The sequence below is a fragment of the Acipenser ruthenus genome, chromosome 60 (assembly GCF_902713425.1).
Source record: "Acipenser ruthenus chromosome 60, fAciRut3.2 maternal haplotype, whole genome shotgun sequence".
Taxonomy (NCBI): domain Eukaryota; kingdom Metazoa; phylum Chordata; class Actinopteri; order Acipenseriformes; family Acipenseridae; genus Acipenser; species Acipenser ruthenus.
Genome location: NC_081248.1, coordinates 594457 through 621787, shown reverse-complemented (window position 1 = coordinate 621787; position 27331 = coordinate 594457). Strand labels below are relative to the sequence as shown.

The 27331-nt window shown below is 43.1% G+C and overlaps 1 protein-coding gene across 3 annotated transcripts; it reads right to left on the bottom strand.

Moving 5' to 3' along the window:
* Nucleotides 1–22: 22 nt before the first annotated feature.
* On the bottom strand, nucleotides 23–27331 carry LOC117410026 (CCR4-NOT transcription complex subunit 3-like). 3 transcript variants are annotated; one of them, XM_059018496.1, is made up of 18 exons: nucleotides 27163–27331; nucleotides 21752–21827; nucleotides 20663–20730; nucleotides 18528–18602; nucleotides 17974–18063; nucleotides 17188–17316; nucleotides 16310–16405; nucleotides 14353–14566; nucleotides 13011–13144; nucleotides 12790–12846; nucleotides 10659–11580; nucleotides 10209–10314; nucleotides 7817–7994; nucleotides 7601–7700; nucleotides 5516–5717; nucleotides 4685–4829; nucleotides 3417–3542; nucleotides 23–2188 (listed from the first exon to the last, which is right to left on the bottom strand). In XM_059018496.1, exons 2-18 carry the CDS (start codon nucleotides 21774–21776, stop codon nucleotides 2090–2092), a joined length of 2766 nt encoding a protein of 921 aa, XP_058874479.1. In that variant the 5' UTR covers nucleotides 21777–21827; nucleotides 27163–27331; the 3' UTR covers nucleotides 23–2089. The 3 variants fall into 3 exon arrangements, with proteins under 3 accessions (XP_058874479.1, XP_058874480.1, XP_058874481.1); XM_059018497.1 differs by having other exon boundaries at nucleotides 20663–20721; XM_059018498.1 differs by having other exon boundaries at nucleotides 4697–4829; nucleotides 27163–27330.

The following is a 27331-nucleotide window of genomic DNA, read 5'->3' as shown; positions in this document are numbered from 1 at the left end:
AAATCAAGGGAGACGGTTGCTGTAAGTCTTTGAAAATTAACTCTTTTATTATGATACAGCCATTTACTTTCAGTTATTTATTTATTTACGTGGTCTTTCTTTAGCCCTCATTTTTTTCAGGCTATCTTTCCAAAACGGAATTTTAAAAAAAAAAAAAAAAAAAAAAAAAAAGAACTGTCAAAAAAACAAAAAGACCATCGTTCTCTTGCTGAATTCCTCGCTATTCATATTTCTTTTTAAAATCGCAGCTCTCAAACAAGGAGGGACGACCCACTTTTGATCCACAGTCCGTCGAGGGGAAAAAAAAAAACTGGGAAAAATAAAAAAAAAAGGTCAGAATATTCACATTGATATTTTATGGGTTTATGCCCTTTCCCAAAAGTTGCGATTTTGTACCCAGCTTGTCTGTATAGCAGTTTTCTGTAGTGTTGCATTTACACTGGATTTAGGGGAATAAACAGATCACTTCAGAAAACGTTCTTCCATAACACACCAGCCATGTTCCTTTACTTGCAGATAAATCAAAATAAAAGGTTGCCTGAAAACTTGCCCAAGTATTTTACAAAAAAAAAAAAAAAAGGAATTAATGCAATACTCAGTAAGCTGTTCTAGTCTGAGGTTAAAGAAACCAACAGTCTACAAACTTTAATGAAGTATTAAGAGAAATGTACCTAGAACGTTTGAAAGCACAATCAGAGTTTAATAGTCGGCCGCCTCAGCTTTCTGATTCATCAGTTATGAACTCGCAGGTCTCGTATTAGAAGAGGCATCATTGGCATGGTTTGAGCAGACAGCCCAAACTGAGCAAGATCTGTCGTACAGTAAGACACTCTACTCTATAAATGTGTATATGAAACTGGATTTCATCTCTAAGCGTTTTTAACTTGAGTTTAATTTGAGTCGGGTCCTATCTTTCATAATTCTCCACCGCAGTGGGATGATCACTCTGTTCCAATTGGAATAATAAAGCAAGCTGGTTTGCTGTAACCTGACGTTTAAGGGTATTGATAAAGTAGGATGGATATTTAAACAGTCCTCTGCTTAGGTAAACTTGTTGTAAGGGTTTGCTGGTATTATGAAAAAAATGTGTGCTGCTTCACTTGTTTTTTTTATATTGTCTACATTACACGTTTCTTTCATTGTAGTACAAAATGTTATCTAGACTGAAGTGCATAAAATAACAGGTAGGGCTGAATTACAGCAATCAAACCTTTTTTTTTTGACGCATCAGATAGAAGAGAGTTTAAATGCTTGTGTCTTTCGATCATTTTCATTACTCATTTGGGTCTTCACTTCCATCTGTATTCAAACTTCTTGGAGCTTCTCATTGAACTTCCTGCATTCCCAGCTAAACCAGCAGCACATTTTGCCAAGCTAAAAAGGGCGTTTACAAAAGGAGTGTAATAATGATTGGAATTGCGTCTGAATTGAAAAAGAAGCCATTCTGCGTTTGCCTTGATCTGGTAAATGCAGAGATATTGCAAGAATCTGTTTTGTCATGTTTGTCGAGTGGATGATACAATGCTGTCTATGCAGTCAAAAACAGCAGTACGATTAGCACCAATCTTGGACTACCTAATGTTAGGTAAGGCAGTTTAAGATTCACGCTTAAAAATCAGGCTCTACTCCGAGCAAGAACAACATACAAAAAGAACTACATCAAGTAGTGAAGCATTAGCAGAAAACTACAGAAAAAGACAAGTGTTAAATTACTATTTCTGCAGAAGGGCATAATACAACCACATAAACGTCATGGTAATATTTTGACTTTTTTTGATCTTTTTTTTCCCTCCCGGACACAAACCAAGGAGCAAAAACTGAGCTCTCTCTTCTCCGAATCCTCCTGGTTCATCTTCTGGTAATCCCCTGCGGACAGGCAGGCAGGCAGACAGACAGGACAGGCGGGTGTGGTCTCCCTGCTCAAACGGACTCTGAAGTTGGAGTTCTCGGTTTAGTTCAGTGTAGCTGTGCAGTTATTTCTTTGTTCACTCTCTCTCTCTCTCTCCCCCCCACCCCACCCTCTTGCTCATATTCCCATTGCGATATTCCGGTGCATCTCCTGGTTTTTCCCCGGATTTCTGCGGCTCAGTCATTGTAAATCCCGGTCTTCCAAGTACCGGTATTCGAAGGTGAACCCTTCCTTCTTGCGCTGTCCCCACTTCTCGTAATCGAAGTAAATGTACGTCCCCTGTGGAGGCAAGATGAAGAAAGAGAGAGGTCAGTAACTCTTAGGTTAAGGGGGCAAAATAATAAACTAGGCAGGGATACTTTTCTGAGAATTAACCCTTTGCAGTCCATTTATTAAGTGCGTGGCAGGTCCAATTTATTTTCACACGCGCAGTTAATTTTAGACGCGCTGTTTAAAAGTATTTTTTTCCCCCCCCACAGTCAAACGGGTTTAAAAGGCCCTGCATATCACATATGCTAAGAAACAAATAACATAATTAGTCGTACATACTGATCAATCATCTCCTGATCACTCGTTTTATCACCAAACTCCTCAATAATGTGATCCAAGTCATTATTTTATTACTATAACATCTCAAAAAAAGCTCTGCAAATGTCTGTGATATTCTCTGAGCGCTGATGCAGTATCAGCCAGCTTGTTTCCTTATGGCCGCCCCTATCTGATGCCAGGGGCAAGTACGACTAATCATGAGATAAGCCCTCCCCCCCCCCCCCCTTATTTTTTTTTTTTTTTCGGCTTGTCTCGGCTCCTCTCGCTCCCACTTGGCCATTGAATGGTTTTCTCGGCTTTTTTCAGAGAAAAAACGGCTAGAAACTCGTTTTTTGGATGATGTCGGACAGGGTCCGACGTTGGACCGCAAAGGGTTAACACATACGCATTACCGAATTGCCAATACTAAACACCTATTTTTAACAGACTGAACATTTTTTATATTTAAAAAAAAAAAAATACAGAAAGTCAGGTTGAATATGACTGACTTAGTGCAGAGATGTTCAAACTTTTAAAAGGAACTGTAGCTGAAAAAAAAAAATAAGTTCTATAGTTCTGTATTTATACCTGTGATTATTGCTGGGTTATTTAGCAGACAGAGTAAACATGTTAAAATGTAGCTGTTTGTTACTTTCTGCTGTAATTGCAATTACTGCAGCATAATTGTAATTGAACAAAATATCATTGTAATGGTAATTCTGCTGCAATTGTAATTACACACAAACCAGAACCACAGGGTAGAGTTGGAAATTAGAGAGGGTAGGAGAGTGGAGAGTGTATGGAATGGGCTGCCTAGTCATGCTGGAGGCAGAATCGCTTGACAAAGTTCGGAGATCAATCAGCTGCTCTGAACCAGACAAGCTCAGATGGGCCGAATGGCCTCCTCTAAACAGTAGCAACGACACGGCTAGTGTGTTAATAAAGGGCACGTGTAGAACAGCACTTCCATTCTGCTGACCTGCTCAAACTCATCCGTGATGGTTTTGGGTTCTTCGTGTCTCTGAAACCACATCATGTACTTGGTGTGGAACCTCCAGGACTGCTTCTTCAGGGCTTTAGCTGCCAGATACTGAGCCTTCGTACCCTGGAGAGGGAGAGACGGAGATTAATGAGGGACAGATACCACCTTAACAGAGAGACAGGAAGCATTTAATACAGGGCTACCAGTGTCAGATACTCTAGATGAGGCCTTACTAATGCATTGGAAAGTTTTAACATTACTTCCCTTGATTTAAATTCAACACTTCTCACAATATATCCGAGCATCTTGTTAGCCTTTTTTATAGCTTCCCCACATTGTCTAGATGAAGACATTTCTGAGTCAACATAAACTCCTAGATCTCTTTCATAGATTCCTCCTTCAATTTCACTATCTCCCATATGGTATTTATAATGCTCATTTTTATTGCCTGCGTGCAGTACTTTACACTTTTCTCTATTAAATGTAATTTGCCATGTGTCTGCCCAGTTCTGAATGCTGTCTAGATCATTTTGAATGACCTTTGCTGCTGCAACAGTGTTTGCCACTCCTCCTATTTTTGTGTCATCTGCAAATTCAACAAGTTTGCTTACTATACCAGAATCTAAGTCATTAATGTAGATTAGGAATAGCAGAGGACCTAATACTGATCCCTGTGGTACACCACTGGTTACCTCGCTCCATTTTGAGGTTTCTCCTCTAATCAGTACTTTCTGTTTTCTACATGTTAACCACTCCCTAATCCATGTGCATGCATTTCCTTGAATCCCTACTGCGTTCAGTTTGAGAATTAATCTTTTATGCGGGACTTTGTCAAAAGCTTTCTGTTAATCTAAATAAACCATGTCGCATGCTTTGCAATTATCCATTGTCAATGTTGCATCCTCAAAAAAATCAAGCAGGTTAGTTAGACACGATCTCCCTTTCCTAAAACCATGCTGGCTGTCTCCCAGGATACTGTTACCATATAGGTAATTTTCCATTGTGGATCTTATTATAGTTTCCATAAGCTTACATCTTGTATTTCAGACAGACACACAGTCCTGTGCAGTACAATATAAACAGCATTGGGTATTACAGACAGACACACAGTCCTGTGCAGTACAATATAAACAGCATTGGGTATTACAGACACACACAGAGTCCTGTGCAGTACAATATAAACAGCATTGGGTATTACAGACACACACAGAGTCCTGTGTCTGCATGCAGTAGTATATAAACCACCTCAGGTATTAGACACATACACAGTACTGTACCTCCAGGTAGTAGAAGATAAAGAAGAGCGTCTCTGTGGACAGGCGCTGGTAGAACTCCACAGAGTCGGAGTGCGGAGGAGGCACTTGGTGATGGTAGGGTGGGGTCGGGCAGGGGTTCCTCATCAAGTACTGCCTGGAAGAACCAACGAGAAAACAGGACGGGGGTAAAAACGACAAGAGAACACATCCTTACAACACCTCCCTTCCACCAGGGGGAGTCAACACAGCAAACCGCTCTCCATGTCTATGAAACGGCCACATTAATGTACTTAACTCTCCTATTGCACAGCAGATTTTACAAAGTGATTAGTCACAACTGATCAGAGCAAAAACAGTACAGGTCACAATCACAGGTGAGACTGTTCAAGCTTATACTGTAATATTCACAGAAAACTGAATTCTCTGCCATGTGTATCAATACTGTTCTCAAAATGTGCAGTTTTGAAAGAAATACATGTTACAGAAAACATGTATGTCTGGTACTACACTAGGTTAAATAAATCTGTTTGCAAGCCATGCTTTGACAGTCTTGCACTTGACGGTGAAATCGTCCCCACCCCTTCACTGGCTTTTTTCCTGTCAATAACCAAATCAGACTCTTCCCTACTGGCTGACACGCTTTCAGCCAGTAACATGCTTCGACCCAGAAGACACTGCGGAGGTGAAATAACCCTGCAATCAGACATCCCGAGACTAAGGCACAGAAACACAAACGATAGTACATTTCTGTATTTGTACCTGCGATTACTGCTGGGTTATTCAGAATAAGCATGTTAATGTGTGCAGCTGTTTGTTAGCTTCCAGTGCAATGGTGTTTACCGTATCCTCTCCGAGTCCGAGGGGTGAGGCATGTGTGTCCAGGCAGACTCCTGCATGGCCTGCTGGTACAGCTGCTCTTTGGACAGGGGCACCGGCCCCAGCGGACACACTCCCAGCGAGGGAGGGATGTTCACCTCCGAGAGCTGGGTCTGCGGGGGCACAGCCGGGCCTCCGGGGGGCGCTGTGGAGCTGGAGAACAAGTCTGGGGACGAAGAGGAGGAGGTCAAGGGTGAGCTTGGGAGGAGAGAGAGGGGCTGGGGGCCATCTAGGTTGTACATGCTCTCAGATGCACTCGAAGTTATTTTAGGCAAATTTGATCTTTGTAGAAAAAGAAATTCAGAAATCACTTCTTGCAAATTGTAATTTTACCAGATTGAGCAACCAGATAAAATGAGACATGGAGGTTAGTTAAACAGTTTTTGAAATGTTACTCAAATCTTACATGGATGCCCAATTCACATAACATAAAATTTAATAAAACCTCAGCTGCAAAAATTATACAATCTGCTTAACTCAATAGGATGTCGTAAATACAGGGTTCATGCAGTTAGGATACAAAATTTCAAGGACCGTTTTCAAAGACCTAATTTAATGAGTTTGACAATTTTCTATGACAACTAATAACAGAAAGCTTCAGCATTAACAGTTTATTTAACTGTATAATAAATAAACATCTCAATTATCAGTATAGAGAAGCTCTGGACCACTAAACTTTCTTATTCAGTAACACAGACTCAGTTTTGATATCTATAGGCAAGTGTTTCATTCTAAAAGCAGCACAACAATTCAGTGTGTTAATGTCAGGAGCAATAGTCCAATCACTGTGTCTCAGTCGCAGGCGCTTAACTTTGTTAAAGTTGGAGGCAAACTGAAGGACAAACTGCTAAGTGTGTAGAGGCACACTTTATTTATCTTTTTACAATTAAGAAGCTCTAAGAAAAAAGGTTTTTATTTGAGATGACATTTTCTAAAGAAAACATATTGGAGAGCTCCACTGGGCTACCGAGTCATTTTAAAACACTGCTTTGACTTTCCTTTTTTATTGTATTATATTTTAAACCGTTTAAAGGCAAAATCATCGCAAAAACAGAACAGTGTGTATACACTGAGCAAAAAAAAGTACAGGGCCAGAATATAGGTTTGCCTCCCCTGTGCCTCATCAAGTTACAATTCACAGTTTTAAATAAATAAATAAATAAATAAATAAAACACAAACCACAACCTCTAAAAAGGTCACAAAATCAAGTACATGTGAAAATATTTAAAAGGTTTACCACGATAAATATATATCCCCCCCGTCCCTCGATTCTTTTGGCATTTCTACATGAATCATGGGAATGGACGTAGGAGAGGTCATTCACAGAATTGCATCTCTGGACTGAGAACTTTCACCCATGGCTGCATGTCAGACAATTCCACTGTACACAAGCTGACAGGGGTAATGGGCAGCAATGCCACCATGGGATGTACACATTCATTACAACTTCAAAAAGGTTTGCTGAAAATTAATGGGAAACACTTAGCTGTTGTAAAAACAATTTGCTAGTAAAAAAAAAAAAAAAAACACTCCACTTTTTCAATTGCTTTTTATAAAGGAAATGATAGATTCATGAGTAAAGCCGAGCCGTGTCACTTTCTGGGAACCTTTTTAAAACCCTCATTCCATACAAGGTCACGTACGTCACTCGGAAACTTTAATTGCAAACTACGCATACATGACCGAATTCTGGCTTCCGACTGGCAACACCACAAAACTGGCTCAATTTCAGACCTCTAGCAGTGCTGTCATAAACCAGTTTCCTGTGGGAGTGCCGCACCCACCTTTTGGAGACTAGGCTACTTCACCTATAGGGTGTCACAAGATTAAGGTTGGAGGGAAATGTAACCGGTTACATACGATTGGCTTTGTTACATGGGATTCCTATCCTGGAATGCTCGCTGAACCCCTCTGATCGAAGCAGAACCAGGATCTAGGCTGGTTTAATATCCAGCGCTCATCTCAGCAAGGCTGGTTTCATATCTCCCTCCTCCGACAGTGAGATGCTTATTCTATCGTGTGTGGCCAGTTTAAGCCTTGGTTCCTACCTCTGTCTGTGAGGCGCAGTGACGGGATCTGCTCTTCCAGTCCTGACCCCAGTGCTGCTCGTTCAGCCATCGATTTCAAGGAGCTCAGGGGCTCTGGAGGCTAGACAGAGAGGGTTCAAAGTCTTGGTTAATACAAGAGACTGGCAATAAATGAATGATCCTGCGGAAGTTACTTGGTGCTCAGATAGAAACAGAGGCGCAGGTCCCGATAGCTACCTTGATCTCCGGCTGCGTGTAGTTGAGAGGTCCGTTCAGCAGGTTCTGGCTCGGTTTGGTCTCGCTGAAACTGGGACTGGGCGAGCTGGGAGGGTTGATGGGCATCTGGACCAGTAAACTGGAGTTTGAACTGGAACCAGTCACACTGGGTAACTGGGAGCCACCGACACTCTCCTTCCTGATAGGGAACATGGATATCGGTGTTCGTGAACCAAATTAGAAGAAGTCATTCAGCCAAACCCTCTGGCAATCCCAGCTCCCCGCAACAGTATACAAGTGTAAAAGTATATTCAAATATCACTTTTATATTTATGTATTTCTTCCACACCTCCCCTTTTATGGTGATTCTCTCTAAGTTTGCCTTTACCTGGCTTTGAGCTTGACTGGAGAATCCTGCTGGGACATTCCAGTCAGCTCTGCTGGCCCACCCTACTCTACATATAGAGAGGTGGGACCAGCCAATGAGGACAGCTACACTGTGGCTCAACAGAACCCAGAACCACACAATACAATTGCAAACATCGTAAAAAAAGACGAGGGAAAGGTGAAACAAATAAAACTTCATTTGAACATATGATTAGAATGATATGATTAGAATGATCAGAAGCCAGGATTGAAACAGTCCCCTGTTTTATTTATTTAGTGTCCCCTCCTCTAAGTTGTTATTATTTATTTCTTAGCAGACGCCCTTACCCAGGGTGACTCACAGTTGTATACAAAATAAAATACATAAATTACAGTACAATTAAGAGCAAGATACTAAATACAATGACTTCTGTCCTAAATTCATGCAAAAAGTTGCATGAACTCCTAATAAACCTTCAGATATGATATTAGGACAGAGGGAAGGAGACACTTCAGAGTGGTGAGTGTGGAATGGGTGACCTAGGACTGCTGTTCAGGCACAAAGCACTTGGATCCTTCAAGACCCAACTTGACAAAGTTCTGAAATCAATCTGCTGCTAGGGATTGGACAAGCACCGACTGTCTGAACAGCCTCCTCTCGTTAAATTTACTTATGATCAACCGAAATCTAGTAATCTATTCATGCTGTGACAAGTACAAATTAGTTAGGAGCAGATGGATCGAAGACATTAAAAAAAGACTGATGAAAATTAAAAGGATTTAAGAATATTTTTTAGTATTTATAAATCTTGCTGGGAAGAACCTTTTGAAATAAACTGTCGAGTTAAAAGTATAATTTGTAAACCCAGTACCCCATCAAATTACATATAAAATGAGAAAGTCTTCTGTACAGTAGAACGCATCTTTTTGATCTTGTCATTTATAAAATTCTGAATACAAACATGGTCATTTTTACCAAGTAGCACATTTCAAAATAGCGTTTGCCTGAAGGGCAGCAGTGTGGAGTAGTGGTCAGGGCTCTGGACTCTTGACCGGAGGGTCGTGGGTTCAATCCCAGGGTGGGGGACACTGCTGCTGTACCCTTGAGCAAGGTACTTTACCTAGATTGCTCCAGTAAAAACCCAACTGTATAAATGGGGAATTGTATGTAAAAAATATCTGTATACTGTGTATAATGTGATATGTTGTAACAATTGTAAGGTCGCACTGGATAAGGGCATCTGCTAAGAAATATTAATAATAATAATAATAATAATAATAATAATAATAGTCCAGCATTAACCCTTTGCGGTCCATTGTCGGACTGGGTCCGACATTGCAATTATTCCTCACAGGTCCTTTGTCGGACTGGGTCCGACATCATTATAGCAACGCAAAAAACGGGTGTTTAGTCGTTTTTTCTCCGGAAAAAGCCGAGAAAACCATTCAATTGCCGAGTGGGAGCGACAGGAGCCGAGACAAGTCGAAAAAAAAAAAAAAAAAAAAAGGCGTATCTCATGAATAGTCATACATGGTATCAGGTATCAGATAATGGGGCAGTCATAGTAAACAAGCTGGCTGAGTGCATCAGCGCACAGAGACTATCATGGACATTTGCAGAGCTTTTTTCAGATGTTATAATAATAAAATAATGACTTGGATCGCATTATTGAGGAGTTTGGTGATAAAACGAGTGATCAGGAGATGATTTATCGGTATGTACGACTATTATTATTATTATTATTATTATTATTATTATTATTATTATTATTATTTATTTCTTACATAGCTGAACGCTATAGCAAACGAAAGGGTGGGGCGGGGCTGGAGATGCCTAGTGAGTGCTTTGTTGATATGCAGGGCCATTTAAACCCGTTTGACTGTGAAAAAAAATACTTTTAAACAGCGCGTATAAAATTAACTGCGCGTGTGAAAATTAATTAGACCTGGCGTGCCTGACGCGCACTTAATAAATGGACTGCAAAGGGTTAATCTCCCCACTGCTTCTTCACTACACCCCTGATCAGAGCAGTTGATGGGTACTCACGCTGCATTGGCTGGTGTGTTGTGCGAGCCAGGCTGGCTGCTCTGTGATTGGCTTGTGCTATTGAGGGCAGAGTCCTGAGTGCTGTCAGCCACCACTGCACTGTAACCTGCAAGAGACACAACGCAACAGAACATATTAAAACATATTTAAATTGTTCATTCAAATAAAGAACCAGGACAAACATTCCAGAAAGTATTAAACTGCTACGGAACAGGACTTAAGCAGTATTAAGTGCTACAAAACATGCAGTAAGACAATTTAGGTAATTTGAAGCTAATCAAATGGATTATGAGATATTACACTAAAAAAAGCTACCGATTAAGTTGCACAGCAGGTATGATTTATGGAAATAGTCACTAAGAGAGTAAAACAAATTTGCATATGAATCACTCAGAATGATCACGCTCAAAGACAAGACAATAAAAGAAAACACATCACGGCTTCACTCACTTGTGGCGCCATTCTGTTTCTGTCCACTAGGTGGCCTCCCGGGAATCCCGCTGGAGCTGCCTGTGCTGTTGCTGCTGCTGCTGGCGCTCCTCTCCCTCTCCCCAACAGCTCCCCCCTGGGCCGAGCTACTGCTGCTGCTGCTGCTGCTGCTCCCAGATCCTCCGTTACTGCTGCCCCCGCTCCCGCCCCCGCCTCCAGGGGCGCTGCCGATCGGCCCGTGCCCCCCCGAGGACACCCCCATCATGGTATTACTGTTAGAATTAGAGTTCCCGCCAATCAAGCCAACGTTCCCTGAAGCTGCAGCCTGGGCGTAGGGGGTGGGGGGGTTGCCTAGGCCCCCCAGACCCATGGAGCTCAATCCACCCATCCCTGTTATATTACCCAGACCCAGGCCAGCCAGCTGAGCCAAACTGGAGCCTGAGACAGACTTCCCCAGCCCTAAACCCAACCCCAGACCCAGACCCGAGCCGCCGTTGCCCCCGTTATTTCCAATTATGCCCGGCTGCATGTTGGAGGACATGAGGCTGCTGTGAGAGCCAATGATACTGCTGCCGACGACACCCAGGTTGGCCATCGCGGTTGAAATGCTGTTGGTGTTGGCGCCCCCTGCTGCCGAGTTTGAGAGCAGCATGAGGGACGAGGGGCTGTTGAGGGAGAGGGAGGAGGCGGCCGTGGCAGTGCTTGATGTTTTGGGGTTCTGGTGGGGGGACTGGGTGTTGAAAGTGTGGGACAGGGAGCTCGAGGTGATGATGTTTCCCAGCAGGGTGCTGCTGGTGCTGCTCCCGGATCCCCCTACAGGAAACAGGGCGCTGCTGCTGTTGCTGCCGCTTCCTCCGCCCCCTACTGTGATGACGGCGCCAGAGCTGGAGCCACAGCTGGGGATACTGATACTGCTGCTGGTGCTGCCGTTCTTTACTGGGGACTGTGGGAGGGAAAAAGGAGAGAGATTGTGGGAGGTGCTATGGGGAGACGAAAGCTATGCTGGAGGAAATGTGTTAGTTGGGAAGTAGAGTTGAAATTTGATGCTCTACACCAGGGGTGCACAATTCCGGTCCTGGGGGGCCGGTGTCCCTCCTGGATTTTGTTCCAACCGTGCCCTAAATTACTTAATTTGACCAATTATTACCAATTATTTGTCTAATTAAGTAATTTAGAACACAGTTGGAACAAAAGCCAGGAGGGATCAGGCCCTCCAGGACCGGAATTGTGCACCCCTGCTCTACACCAAGAAACTTTAAAAAAAAAAGCAACAAAATTCTGATTTTTATATTCTACCATAAAATTATATTAAAAAAAAAAACACACACACACAACACTGCCTGGCCACTTTGTTAGGGCCTGAACCCAATATCTGGTTGGGCTGTCGTCTGCCCTGATCACAGCCTTGACATGACATAGACTCCACAAGGTACTGGAAGGTACAATTTAATCCATTCAGGTCATTAATATTTGTGCAGAGGACAGTGATGATGAACACATCAATCAAGAACTACCCCAAACCAGGGGCTGTGGAGGATGAAGTCTTAGTCTTGCTCCTCCTATTCGTGGACAATTCTGGCACAGTGGATGGGTCGCCATCAGGGTGCAAGTGCAGCACTGCTGAGTGGACCTGCTCTGCAGCGATGCTGAAGTAAACCATGGCATTCTAGAGTAATCAAGGGACCCAGCGTATACCAGAAGAACAAGCCCCACACCGAGGCAATCCAACAGGGAAGACAAGGTCTTACAAAGTGGCCAGACAGTGGACTACAATGTATATGCAAGAATCATATTTAGGTTTCAACTTCTTTCAAATATCTATCGGGAGATTTGCTGGTTGGATAATTCCTGGGAGTAAGTCGGTGTGTATTTGCCAAGTCTAACAGGTAAAGGGCAGCAGTGTGGAGTAGTGGTTAGGGCACTGGACTCTTGACCGGAGGGTCGTGGGTTCAATCCCAGGTGGGAGACACTGCTGCTGTATCCTTGAAAACCCAACTGTATAAATGGGTACTTGTATGTAAAAAAAAAAAAAAAAAACAATGCAATATAATTGTAACAATTGTAAGTTGCCCTGGATAAGGGCGTCTAAGAAATTAATTAAAAAAAAAAAAAAAAAAAAAAAGAATTGAATGAAGGAGCTTCTCATCGCTACCTGACTGATTTCACTGTCCGTCGAACGGCCTCGCTTTTTATCATCTTCAGAGTTCTCCTATTTAAAAAAAAAAAAAAAACAGTTAAAATATTGTATTATCATGACATTATCGATTGTTTAGGAGTTGATTATTTATTGCAATGAAATGAACAAGCATGTCGGCGACACCCCCCCCCCCGCCCCCCCCCCTCCAGTCTGTATGCGGAGGGGTGCTCTCTTACCGTGGTGCAGTTGGCTGGACTGGGAGGAATGGGAGAGCTGGAAGTTGTCGAAGTGGGCGTGCTGCTCGACTGGTTGAATATTTCATCCTCCATGTGCGAGACGCCAGGAGGAGAGGTAGCCACCAGGGGCAGAGCTGGAAGCAAACCAGACATTCATCATCATACAGAATAAACTTGGTGTAGCGGCCTGATAGAACAGAGAACATTTTAAAAAGCAGCACAGGACAGGGCGATTCACAACATGCTCATTGTTATGACCGCGATTACGAAATATCGTAATCGCGGTCTGCATCGGTATACCACAAAGGCACAACAGCACAGCTTGTAGTTCACCCAATGGTTCTTGTATGAAGAATCAGTGTTTCCCAATCCCATTCATTCTTCTTTTCATCTTAACATGACCATTTGATGTTTCAGGCATTACACAAGCCCTTCAGGACCATCACAAATCAGGGATGAAAATCAGACTCTTATTGCACAGCAGTTTCACCCATTCCAGGTTGTGTGTATAGGTGTGTCATTAAATTCATAGTAAAACCAGGAATGGATCACACTGCTGTGCAATGCGAGCCTTATTCCCATCCCCGACAAGTTTCATGATACATATCGTTCCGTGACCTGCATTTAGCGATGCGTGTCGTATCACAACAGCAGTGCATCGTTCCTCCCCGAGCTGCCTGCGATGCCCAACTCCTGTACTTCAGCGCCCATCAGAGTGGGGGTCAATTCATGTTTTTTTCAATCTCAACTTTAAAGTCAATTTCTAGCTCGAATTACCATTCCCTTTCAACCCATTGCAACTCCTTTCATGACACAAGCTTTACTGAGCAAACATAAGATAAATGTACAAGTTGTACACGTGTTTGACAAGTTGTACACGTTTGCTCAGTAAAGCCTGTGTCATGAAAGGAATTGGAATTGATTAAAAAGGGAATTGGGGTGGGGTTAAAAAGGCTGTGTGGTCCAGTGGTTAAAGAAAAGGGCTTGTAACCAGGAGGTCCCCGGTTCAAATCCCATCTCAGCAACTGACTCATTGTGTGAACCTGAGCAAGTCACTGAACCTCCTTGTGCTCCGTCTTTCGGGCGAGACGTAGTTTTAAGTGACTCTGCAGCTGATGCATAGTTCACACACCCTAGTCTCTGTAAGTCACCTTGGATAAAGGCGTCTTCTAAATAAATATCAAAATAAATTAAAGAAAACCCGCAACTCGCGGCTCAAATACTTTACTGGTTAAAAAAAAACCCATTCGAAGTGTGGGTTTGTGTATTGTGTGATCTGCGAGTCACGGGGCGTTATGAACAGCAATCTGAGCAGCAGCAATAGTGATAGAGGGGTGCGTACGAATGTCTTCCAGGTCGATGTCGTCGTACAGGAACTCGTTCTCCTCGAAGTCGGGGTCCTGCGAGGAGTCCACGTAGTACTCCACGTCGTCCTTGATCTTGCGGATGGAGTCCACCTGGATGGAGTCATTGTCCAGCATGCGCAGGATCGTCTCCAGCATGCAGATGTGGTGCCGGTGCTTCTCGATGAAGCCCTTCAGCTCCTCAATGCGCTCCTGTTTGAGAAAGAGCACAACCTCAGCGGAATGCTTGCTTTTAAATATCATTCACGGCTCCATGGTGCGTTTCACATTAAGACATCCTACTTGTATGTTTGTAACTGCATTTGAAAAAAAATGCTGGGGTATGTTTCTGAATTTGCACCTGTGATTACTGCTTGGTAGAATAAACAGTAAACATGTTGATGTGTAGCGATTTTAGGGTAATTGTAAATATAATTGCAATTACTGCAGCATAATTAACTAATTGAACAAAAATAGCATTGTAATTTCAGAAAACAATTCTGCTGTAATTGTAATTATAACTGACCGCAGGTCTGGTCTCAAACAACCCATTAGTCATTGAAATAATTAACAGTACTAACAAGTACAACACTCCTTGTGTCCAAGACCAACGTGTATATGGAACAGACTATAAATATATACAGAGTATTAAAATATATTACTTCACACTGCATAGTTACAGAATAAAAACACCAAGGCCAAAATCTATACATTTAACTTGAATATTTCTGATAATGTTTAAACTTAGGCAATTCTAAACTTCAGTTTGTTTGTTTTTTTATAAATTTAGTCGTTGACAATTATTTTTATTATTTTCTCCCCAATTTGAAATGCCTAATTATTTTTAGGCTCAGCTCACCGCTACCACCCCTGCGTTGACTCGGGAGGGGTGAAGATGAACACACGCTGTCCTCTGAAGCGTGTGCCGTCAGCCGCCCGCTTCTTTACACACTGCGAACTCACCGTGCAGCCACCCAAGAGCTACAGCGTCGGAGGACAACGCAGCTCTCGGGCAGCTTACAGGCAAGCCTGCAGGCGCCCGGCCAGACTACAGAGGTTGCTGGTGCGTGGTGAGCGGAGGACACCCCGGCTGACCTAACCCTCCCTCCCCCCGGGCAGCGCTCGGCCAATTGTGTGCCGCCCCCTGGGAGCTCCCGTCCTCGGTCGGCAAAGGAATAGCCTGGACTAGAACTCGTGACGTCCAGACTATAGAGCACATCCTGCACTCCACATGCAGCGCCTTTACTGGATGCGCCACTCGGGAGCCCCGACTTCCCAGGTTTTAATAAAGTTGGAATGTTTTTAACTATTTACACCCCTAACAGCAAGAACTAAATATGCCATCATGTGTGTGTGTGTGAGCGGCAACTACCGTTCACTTACTGCCTTAAAACTACAGCTATGGGCAACAGGTTTGCATCACCTGGAATTTTAGGACTATACGAACATAATTTAGATTGTATTGATCATCATGTAATCAAAGAAACTACAAAATGACATCACAAGTCTACTGGAAGCCATAATAGTAGTACAGTATTTCATGTGAGATTTTGAAAGGTCACATTTTTCAATGTCAGTTTTTCATGAAGTATATGGAAGACTACAAAGCGTTATGTAATTCAATATATTAATGTAACATTATTCAGCAGGTTTCATTCGACTTTATGAAGCAAAATTAGTTCATTCTATAAGGTGATGCAAAACTTTTACCCATGGCTGTACGTTCAACCACCACCTCACTATATCCCCTTCACAAGGGAGATTTCACCCCCAGCTGGGAATAATAATAATGACATGAACCTGGAGAAAATAAAGTGCTATTGAGGGACCCTCCAGCACACAAAGCCCAGACAGGCTCCTTGCACAGAGGATGCAAGTTAGTAAAAGGTTAAGTGCAAAATGAAAGGGCTGTTATTTCCTGGTGCAGACACACACACACAGGGAACAGGGGCTCACATCTTTGTCTCCTTTCTTTTTCCTCGTCTGCACAGACAGGGACTCCACCTCGCTCTCAAACTGGTCCACCTGCATGTTGAGAGTGTCTATCGTGTTCTAGAGAGGGAGAGAGACCAACGAAGCCGTCAGGCTGATAGTTCAACATGTTATTGTTCTTATTATTATTATTATTATTATTATTATTATTATTATTATTATTATTATTATTATTATTATTATTATTATTATTATTTATTTCTTAGCGGACGCCCTTATCCAGGGCGACTTACAATCATAAGCAAATACATTTCAAGTGTTACAGTACAAGTAATAATACAATAAGAGCAAGATAAATACGATGAATATGTTAAAAAGGAAGGGGGGGGGGTTAAAAAAAAGTGTTACCCACAAAATGAGGATCACGCGACAGCGGTGACCAATGACAATGTAACAGAATAAGTAAATACATTTGTAAAAAATTGTGCCTCAAAATCGAGAAGATGGCAACACAGCAAAACGCTCTGCCGCCATTTTAGGTTAAACCTAAAATCCAGAAAGTCTACTTGAATCTAACGAGTTGTCCTCTCAACAATGCATTAGAATGCAAGTGAAGACGCTGTGTGAAGGGCGTCTTATGTGACATGTGACCTCTCGCAATTTAGGAGAGAGGACCACAAAACAGCGGCTATCAACAGAATAATGTATGGGTCACGATATATTATCACAAACTGGTGTTGGGCAGTAATGTATAAGAAGCGCGCCCAACTTCAAGACAACCAGTTAGATCGAAGTTGGGCACATCTAAAAAGCACAGAGACTTGGTTTATCTATGAAAATGTATTCTCAACACAGTGTATATAAAACGAATGGATGGTTAATTTGGTGCTGCTGCGACTCACAGTGAGCCACTGCCCCACTTCTTCCTTCTCTTTCTGTGCCGGATCCACCTTCAGAGCCAAGCCCAGCCCCTCCTTCGAGTAGGCCTTGGTCTTGGTCTCTCGCTCCACTACCTTGAAACGCTCCATTTGCTGAGAGAGCGGAGAGAGCAGAAAGAGAGAGAGGAGAGAGCGGAGAGAGAGAGCGGAAAGAGAGAGGAGAGAGCAGAGAGAGCGGAGAGAGAGAGAGAGAGAGAGAGAGAGAGAGACACCTTACACACACAGAAGCTTTTCAGTTTACGGATGGATGTTGACAATGGAAAATGCAGCAGTGTACCCTGAATCTTACTCTATTTTTTTTTTTTTTGTATCTCAAAGTGGGGTGTTGGGACCCCCTTGGGGGAGTCACAGAAATGTTTCAGGTGGGGGTCACGAAGCATCACATCAAAAGCAGGCACACTATAAAATATGGATACAGATCAGTGCAGCAAGTTTTATACTAGACGACATTACCTTTTATATTATTTTGCTTTGTTATTCATATTTATAACACTGCTTTGATTTAATGTATTTATTTAATAGGAACAAAAACAGATAATTAATTAACAGGGGAGCGTTCCAACTGGAAAAAGTTGGAGAGCCACGGGTTATAAAAAAAAATGCTTAAATCTAACCAATGTGAAAATGCCCAATTTTATATAAAGATTTTGCATTGAAATCATATTTTCAAAATGGTTCTCATTTAGTATCCTGATAACAGCTCAAATCACTGTAATTCAATAATGCCAATGTAGTTTTCTCAATTCTTACCGTTTCTATTAATTTTCGATTCTCCACTAGCTGCCTTTTGTCTTTTATCTCATTGGAAGCCACCCACGTCTTAATTTGGTCCCGTAATCTCTGAAAGAGGAGGACACAACGAGATCACTAAAGCTGAAAACAGAACAAGCAAAACAGCCTTCTCACTAGCACAGTGAATTACTCCGGTCCTTTCCTGGTCTATCATGGTAAAAACAAAAAAAAATTATTTTAACCAATATAATCTAAACTAATTCAAGCAAATCTGCTCCTTTAATGGTAAGACTATTCAGGGATGGAGTTAAGACTCCCTGCTGCACAGCAGTTTCACTACAAGCTTGATTAGACACAGTGTGCAGGTGACAATATCAGGGGTGTCAAACTCATAAGGAAACCAGGAATGGGACAAACTGCTATGCAATGCGAGTCTTATTACCATCCCTGCTATTGTCTCCTCAATAATATTAACCACTACAAACTAGAAGCCTGTGCAGTTCAACCATCCCCAGTCTCACAGTACAAATGAATCCTTGAATGTCTGTTACTGCTTAGTTTTAATTCCTCACCTGTAATTTTTTAATTTCCTTTTTGAGATCGGCCTCATACTTTTCTTTCTGATTCGCATTCGCCGCGTTGTGGAGCTAGAGAGAGAGAGAGAGAGAGAGAGAGAGAGAGAGAGAGAGAAATAAATGAAGTCTGCCCAAGTTTCTCCCCAGTTTAGACTGACCTCATCACAGAAACTCCTTACACCAGCTCAGGAGAACTGAAGGTCAGTGGGTGTCCTCCGATCCCCAAGCCAGTTTCCTTTTTACCCCCGGGAGCTTGAGAGCCGATGTCGGCGAGGTACCGGCCTCTGGAGGACAAAGGCCAGCTCTGCAGGCGTCCGCTTGAGCTCCCCGGGCGCCTGGCCAGTAGGGTCAGCTGCTGAAGCCAATGCGACGCTCCCTCCCGAACCCCCAGCGAAGACAGGCGACGTCACACAGCCAGGACGTGAACCCGGATCCCCCGACCACTCGCCCTGGACACCACGCAGGCGTGCTTTCACCTGGGGAGCCACTCGGGGGACCCCTGTACCAGATGTTTTAAAACTGAAATCCATCCACGAGGCTTTTGCCTCCCTAGTCCACACCAATGCTCCCTGTGTAATCCCCAGCCAAGATCTGCAATTCCACACAGCCAGGACACAAGCCTGCATTCCCCCGAGCGCAAGACTCCCCCAGCACACCAAGCAGCCGTGGGTCACGTGAGAGAATCTGTACGCAGATTTAGACCTCAGAATCAGAATTTCACTGTTAAAGGGACCAAGTGTTTTCTCAGAGGGCTGCTCCCCCCAGGACCACAGTTCTTCTGGCTGTAGTTTTTTTTACAGTAGCATCTTGGAATTGGTGTCATTTTTTTCAGAAACCATACTAATGGATTTTTTTTTTTTTAAATAAATAAAGTATTTTTTTTAAATTGTGCTTCGAGATGCATGTATAAAAACGTGTTATTTTATGACCCGAGGGATCTTGCAATACTTCCTGAAAGCTTTGTTTTTGAAAAATAATGATGTTTGGGCAAATTACAAGACATCGTTTCACCTGAGTGATTGCAATGACAGAATACACGTTTATCCTCAGGGTCTTGAAGCAATACATGGACACTACTCTCGATTATTTACTCAAAATAAATATTTATAAATAAAATGGTTAGTTCCATTAACAGTAAGAAAGGAAAAAAAAACGTACCTGATTGATTTAATACATGAAATATCTGCTTATATCCACTCGTTTCTTGATATTTATAAGTGTTGTCAAAACACACACTCCTGTGCAAAAGTCTTAGACATGTTGCATTTTTCTACTCTGGTGCATTATGAGCATCAACAATTTACTCAAAGCCTCCACTAGTGTTTTCTACTATTATAACAACCTTGACTTGCATAAAGAAGGAAAAACATTGTGAGTGAAATAGCTCACATCACTTGATTTTCAAGAAGTGATATCCAAAGCATAATCAACAAGCATAGAGAAACATCATCTGTAATTGACAAACCCAGGACTGGAAGACCCAACAAGCTGTCTAACAAGGATGAGCAATACTTGAAGATAATATCCTTAAGGAATAGAAAGAAGACAAGCGTTGAATTGACAACAGAACTGGCAGAAGGCACAGGTGTCGTTGTCCATCCATCAACAGTCCAAAGCACCTTTGACCATTGTTCCATAGTCCAATTTCTGTGTTCTTGTGCAGATTTTAGCCTTTTAGTCTTGTTCCCCTTTCTTAACAGAGGTATTCTTACTGCAACACATCCTTTAAGTCCTGATTTCAAGAGTGACCTTCGTACTGTTGATTTGAACTAATTCAAACACAGATTTACAGTTTTTTTTTTTTTTTTTTAGCCATAAACAAGTTTGAGTTATGTTTTGTTTCTGCGAGTTGCTGAGAATGTTTAAGTGACAAGGAAAAAATAAATAAAAAGCAGGCAGGCAGCGAAATCCAATCCCTCCCCTATGCGACGACATGCGTTAACAAGCTGTACTACAAAGTATGGCGTCCCAGCAAGTCAAAAGAACGAAGTGTGTTTATCGAGTTTCCACGATCACAGGCCCAGAACGACACTTCAGCGTGAACGTGCTTACACGGTCACAGCCCTTAAAGGGTTAAACAGCTCAACAGGGCGGGGGGCAAGCCTTGAGAGAAAGCAGTTCATGTTTCTTACCTTCTGCCAAATATCTTCAAATTGTTCGACACCTTCTGTAACCTTCTTCAGACACCGATCTATTTCACCTGATAAGAACAGGCACAGGGGGGTTAATCACTGCATGAGGGCATGAGAGCCAGGTCTGGACCTCTCCAGCACTGCGAGAGTATCCCAAGAGAACACACTACAGCAACGCCACACAGATCAGCCACGCCTGATGCAAAGTATTTACTGCCACATTATATGACATGGTGCAATTGACAACCTAGTTCTTAATCCATTATCAAATACGAATTTAAAAATCGACAATAAATCGATCAACATTTTATTTTTCTGAATAAACATTAGGATTTTTATCCAAAGAACGAATATTTCTTTCTTTAAAACTGAAGTCATTTCAATCTGAAACATGCTTGTTAAGTAACATCACTGTTACCATTGTCAAAAGCATTTACCCTCTACACAAAATCCAATAAACTCCCCCAACATCTCTCTCCTTCCATCCTCCCTTTACTCCAACAAATCTTAATATCAGATGGTACCATTTTAAATTTATTGTGCAGCTTTAAACTTTGAAATCAGGAAAACGTAACTAAAATATTTAATTGACGCGAGTTGTCCAATGCGAATCCTGAGGTAACACACGGACATTGGCTACCATACTGGCACCAACATAAGCACATCACATACTCAATGTTTTAATGCACACTGGCACTTTATTATTATTATTTATTTATTTAGCAGACGCCTTTATCCAAGGCGACTTAGAGACTAGGGTGTGTGAACTATGCATCAGCTGCAGAGTCACTTACAACTACGTCTCACCCGAAAGACGGAGCACAAGGAGGTTAAGTGACTTGCTCAGGGTCACACAATGAGTCAGTGGCTGAGGTGGGATTTGAACCGGGGACCTCCTCGTTACAAGCCCTTTTCTTTAACCACTGGACCACACAGCCTCCTATACACTGTGAGTACATGTACTGCTTAATAGATGTGAAGTACTGGTGGATTTATTAAAATAGCTTTAAGGTTTAAGCTTTTGAAGCCTGGATCAGTGTTTGAAGGTGTGGGGGGTGCGTTACAGTCAAAACTTGAGACGAGACTGACCTTGCAGTTTCCTCTTATCGGCCATGACGCTCGCACTAGGAGAATTTCTTCATACCTTCAGACACACTGAACGCAGCTGGGCAGGAGACAAAAAACAAAAAAAAAGCAAGTTAACTCAGAAATGCATATTTCACAACCGACTGCAAATCAGAATGCCACCCGCAGCCAATCAGAACGGCAGATTTCTGAACCGAAACTTGTGCAGAGTAGAGTCCCAGCTGACACACTGTAAAGACTTTGCACTGCAATCTTTTCTTGAATTAAAACATGGTTCATAGTAAGTCTAGATGTACAGTTGATCCGGTCTCTCATGGTATTGGAGAGTCGCCTTGTCACACTTTAGGTGACAAAATCAAGCTTTGCAGTCCTCTTGTTCACCTAAAGAAGCTCTTACACCACAAGAGAGACAGGGTCAACTGTATATATGCTAAATGGAATCTGAACAACCAATTTGGAAAGGAAACGTTTTCTTTTGAAGCAAATAAGACTAGGGATGCCACTAGTTTAGAGCTGAAAAGACCACCCTCCCCCACAGGCATTTTCACTGAATGTTTAGGAATGTTAGAGATATGCTTGTCAGATAGAGGTCAGCTGTAGTGCTTCTGCGGTGCAAGGTTATTCATACAATAGTTATTAGTCTTATTCATATGCATTGAATGACCTGCACACATTAACGCTGCGGTGCTTCAGAATATAGTAAGAGCACTCGAATGGAGGGCTTCTTCGCATGGCTGAATGGTCATGAACATTCACAGCATATTAAAGTTTCACACAGAAGCACGCGTCCCCGAGCAGGACTGTGAGCGACCGGTGCAAGATGTTGCGTTGCAACGAGAAGGCAGCGACACAAATGTATACACACAATAACGACAGACTGCTACAGGTGCTATAACCTTTCAAACAGGTCTCCGGCAGCACCCCAGTCATTGCCAATACAGACCTCTGACTTGAAAGAATGCTGCACAAGCCAACATGCAAGTAAAATACATGGAAACAGACGTGAAGGAACATCCTACCACTGCGCTCTCCACTGTGCCAGCCACCACAATGAGAGAAGCCCTTCTCTAGCTTGTGTGAGATGGGTGCGTGCAGCTTGTATATGCTGATAAGCATTATTACTTATTTATTTAACAGCCCAGGGCGACTTGCAAAGAATTACAGCACAACAAAACATCCAACAGGGACTACAAAGACAGATCATCTGCCATGACAAAGCACATCGGACTTACACATTCAGACACAGCATGTCTAATCCCCACATGATCAATTATATTACTGGTTGATAGGAGGCTTGTAAAACTTGCACCGGTATGTAATTGGCTTTTCTGATCGGTTAAGAAAAAAAGGGTGATGTCATAAGGGAAGCCTATAATTAAAATATTGTATTGTCTTGTCTTGTGGATTCTTTGCAACGTGTTCTTGAGGGGAAAGGATTCCCAGAGCCTCCAATATATTTACTGCAACTAGACTATAATTATTTTTACTAACGAATGCACAGAAAAGAAAGGAAGGAGTCACCCACTTTTATTCCAGTTATTCGACTGCTAGTCATTTTTTACGCAAGGCATGTTAACACAAAATCGTAAGCAATAGTTAAAGATATTATAGCTACAACAACGAGAACTAGAAAACTAAAACCTAAATCAAAGCTGCACAATTGTACACACAGTTCCCTGGTGTCAGTTTACTCTATGCTTCTGTGCATCATAAAAAGCAGACCTTGTTGACTGTCCGGTTTGTAAGCAGTACTCCAGTGTGATTTCAGCTGTACAAGGACACTTGCTTTCACCTTCGTAAGACCTCTGCCACTGCAGGTGCGTGTCAAACAGAACAGACCTGCTCCTGCCTGCAGCAGGATCATACTAGGTTAGAAATACAAGCTGTTACAGCTCAGGGAACAAAACAGCTTTCAAAGGGAGGGGGGGCTTAAATGATTTAAGAATCTCAAGCTAAACCCCACCCGATTTAATTTGCTTCCATTTAAAACATCAGTCCACCGATAATAACGTAACTAATGGCAAGGACGGAAATAAGTGTGTACAGGTAACAACCTCAGGTGCGTCTTATTAAACTCGGTGAAACCAGGAATGGATCAAGCTGCTATGCAGTAGGAGTCTTATTTCCATCGCTGAAATGGGCATGAACATAGTTTCAAATTTCAAAAGCGATCATTTTGATGGTGCCCTCACTGAAACGAGAATAAACTGCACGCAAGTAAACCAAACATACCAAACTACAACTTGACGAGTCACGCTTCCTTTGAAACCGAGAAAGGACTGCATTAAAACGGACCGCAGAACATAGTACGACACATCACCAATTAGTACCGTGTTAGATTTAATACAAATTTAAGTTCTGCAGAAAGAAGCCATAATGTTAAATAAAAAATGCAACACTTAATCCAACATATTACAACAGAGTTTAGGTCAATGTGAATCTAAACGATATAGTAGAGTTCGAGGTTAAAAGTACACACGGCAAGAATCACACTGCGATCTGCTGAAAAGAAATGGAAGAGAACCAAACTCCCTGCTGCCCTAGACCTTTACCGCACTCTTCTCTCCTCCTTCTCCTCTACTCTCTCCTCTGCTAAATGTGCTTATTTCCAATCTGTAATCCAAGCCTCCACTAACAACCCACGTAAACTATTCTCTACCTTCTCCTCCCTCCTAAACCCTCCCCCCCCTCCTCCTCCCTCCTCTATCTCCCCTGACGACTTTGCCTCCTTCTTCTCTTCTAAAATCTCAGATATCCGCAAACTCTTTAACACCTCTCCCTCCCCCGCACCCCCTCCTGCTCCAACCCCTACACCCACTACATCCCCTACTAACTCGCCCTCCCTCTCCACCTTCTTGCCCCTCTCAGACTCGGACCTCTCCTCCCTGCTCCAGGGTCACAAACCCACCACGTGTGCCTTGGACCCCCTCCCCACTCACCTCTTTCAAGCTGCTGCTCCTGCTCTACTCCCCTTCATCTCCTCCCTCCTCAACACCTCTCTACTTTCTGGCATCTTCCCCTCTGCCTTCAAAAAAGCCTCTATCACTCCCCTCCTCAAAAAACCTACCCTCGACCCCACCTCCCTCCAGAGCTACCGTCCTGTCTCCCTCCTACCCTTCCTCTCCAAAACCCTCGAGCGGACTGTACACCGCCAGCTCTCTGCTTTCCTGTCCAACCACTCTCTGCTTGACCCTCTCCAATCTGGCTTCCGCTCTGCTCACTCCACTGAAACCGCCCTTCTCTCTGTCACCAACTCACTTAAGTGTGCCCGAGCTGCCTCTCTCTCCTCTGTCCTAATTCTCCTCGACCTCTCTGCTGCCTTTGACACTGTTGATCACTCTATTCTACTATCATCTCTTGCTGACCTGGGGATCTCTGGCACTGCTCTGGCCTGGTTCTCCTCCTACCTCTCCAACCGCACTTACCAGGTAACCTGGCGTGGAGCAACCTCCACACCTCACCCTCTCTTGACTGGAGTCCCCCAAGGGTCAGTCTTGGGTCCTCTCCTGTTCTCTCTCTACACCCGCTCCCTGGGCCCCCTCATCGCATCCTATGGTTTCTCATACCATTTCTATGCTGATGATGCTCAGATTTTCCTCTCCTTCCCCACCTCTGACTCCACCATCTCCTCCCGTATCTCTACCTGTCTGTCTGCTATTTCCTCCTGGATGCACTCGCATCACCTCAAACTCAACCTCTCTAAATCTGACCTCCTTTTCTTTCCCTCCTCCTCCCCCTCCTCTGATCTCTCTATCTCTGTTCCTCTGGAATCTACCACACTCTCTCCCTCTTCCTCAGCTAAAAACCTTGGAGTCACCCTGGACCCCTGCCTCTCTTATTCCCAGCACATCTCCACTCTGGCACGCACTTGCAGATTCTTCCTGAGCAACATCCGAAGAATCCGACCCTTCCTCACCAACTATGCTACCCAGCTCCTGGTCCAGGCCCTGGTACTCTCCCGCCTAGACTACTGCAACTCCCTCCTGGCTGGCCTCCCTGCGTCCGCCACCCGTCCGCTCCAGCTCATCCAGAACTCTGCTGCTCGCCTGGTGTTCTCTCTACCTCGCTTCGCCCACGCTACTCCACTACTCCGCTCGCTCCACTGGCTCCCGATCACCGCTCGCATCCAGTTCAAGACTCTTGTACTAGCCTACAGATGCCTTGATCAGACTGCACCCAGCTACCTCCAGACCCTCATCTCTCCCTACACCCCCACTCGACCTCTCCGCTCCGCCTGCACTAGAAGACTGGCTCTACCTCCGCTACGCTCCCCTGCCTCCCGAGCCCGCTCCTTCTCCACCCTTGCTCCGCAGTGGTGGAACGACCTTCCTACAGATGTCAGGACTGCCCAGTCCCTGACCACATTCCGGCGCCTCCTTAAGACTCACCTCTTCAAACAGCACCTGTAGAACTCCTCTGTTGTATCCTGGGACACTATCACCCTTCATTTAAATATGCTTTATTTTGCTCTTATCTGCCCCCTATTTTACTGCATTTAATCCTGTACCTCAGAATATTGTAATCTCCCAAGTGTTTAATCTGTAGTATTTTGTACTTAATCATATCCTGATGTAACTATCACTACTTAATCATATCCTGATGTAACTTTCACTATTATCTGCTGTATTATTGAATTGTGGTTTGTCACACTTGAGAATTATTGTATTTCTTGTTCTTATTGTATGACTTATATTGTAACACTTGAATGTATTTGTATTTGCTTGCGATTGTAAGTCGCCCTGGATAAGGGCGTCTGCTAAGAAATAAATAATAATAATAATAATAATAATAAAAGTAAAATGTAGCCTGTTTTACTAACCAGATCAAACTGTCAGTGTAAGCCGTTGTGCTCCACCACTTAAAACTAACTTTGCACCAACACAGGTACATTTGGCATCATTTGCAGACCCCTCTCTTGTTTACGTCTATATGCATCCAAATTGAACGGCGACAGGGACACAAATAGAGAAATTATAAAAAATAATAATAATAATAAAAATAAATAAAACACATTTTTGCATTTAAGACATATACACATTAGCGTTCCCATCCCAGACTCTAAAAATCGATGTGAGGAACAATCAACACACACGAGAATGTATTTGCCCGATATTTGTGTATGTGTGTGTGTGTCTGTGTGTGTTTTTAATCAAAGCAACGTGCCAAAACATCCCGTGGTACAGAAATGATACATTTTTTAATTACAATAACACTTGCTTACGTTTGAACTGTTGCTTAACCGCCGCAAATTAAAAGGAATCAGCGAAACGGTCACTTGCTGCAATGCAGGCTCACAAAAAGGGCCTTTTTCAGGGGAAAATAAAAATCGCTTTCAAAAAAATCGCTTTTCTGTACCAAACCCATACATTTCACCCGGTTCACACAGTGTAAAAGCATATTTAAAGACCTCCTACCCGAGTTTATAGCGTTTTCTCCTCTATTTTCCTGTATTCTGCTTTAATTAATTATTTTAATTTTAATTTTTTTCTCTTCCAAACAACAGCCTGCAGATCCAAGATGGCCGCCAGGAACCCCCGCATCACGGATCTCCGGCGGCCCGCCCCTCCCTTCTCGCATTGGCTA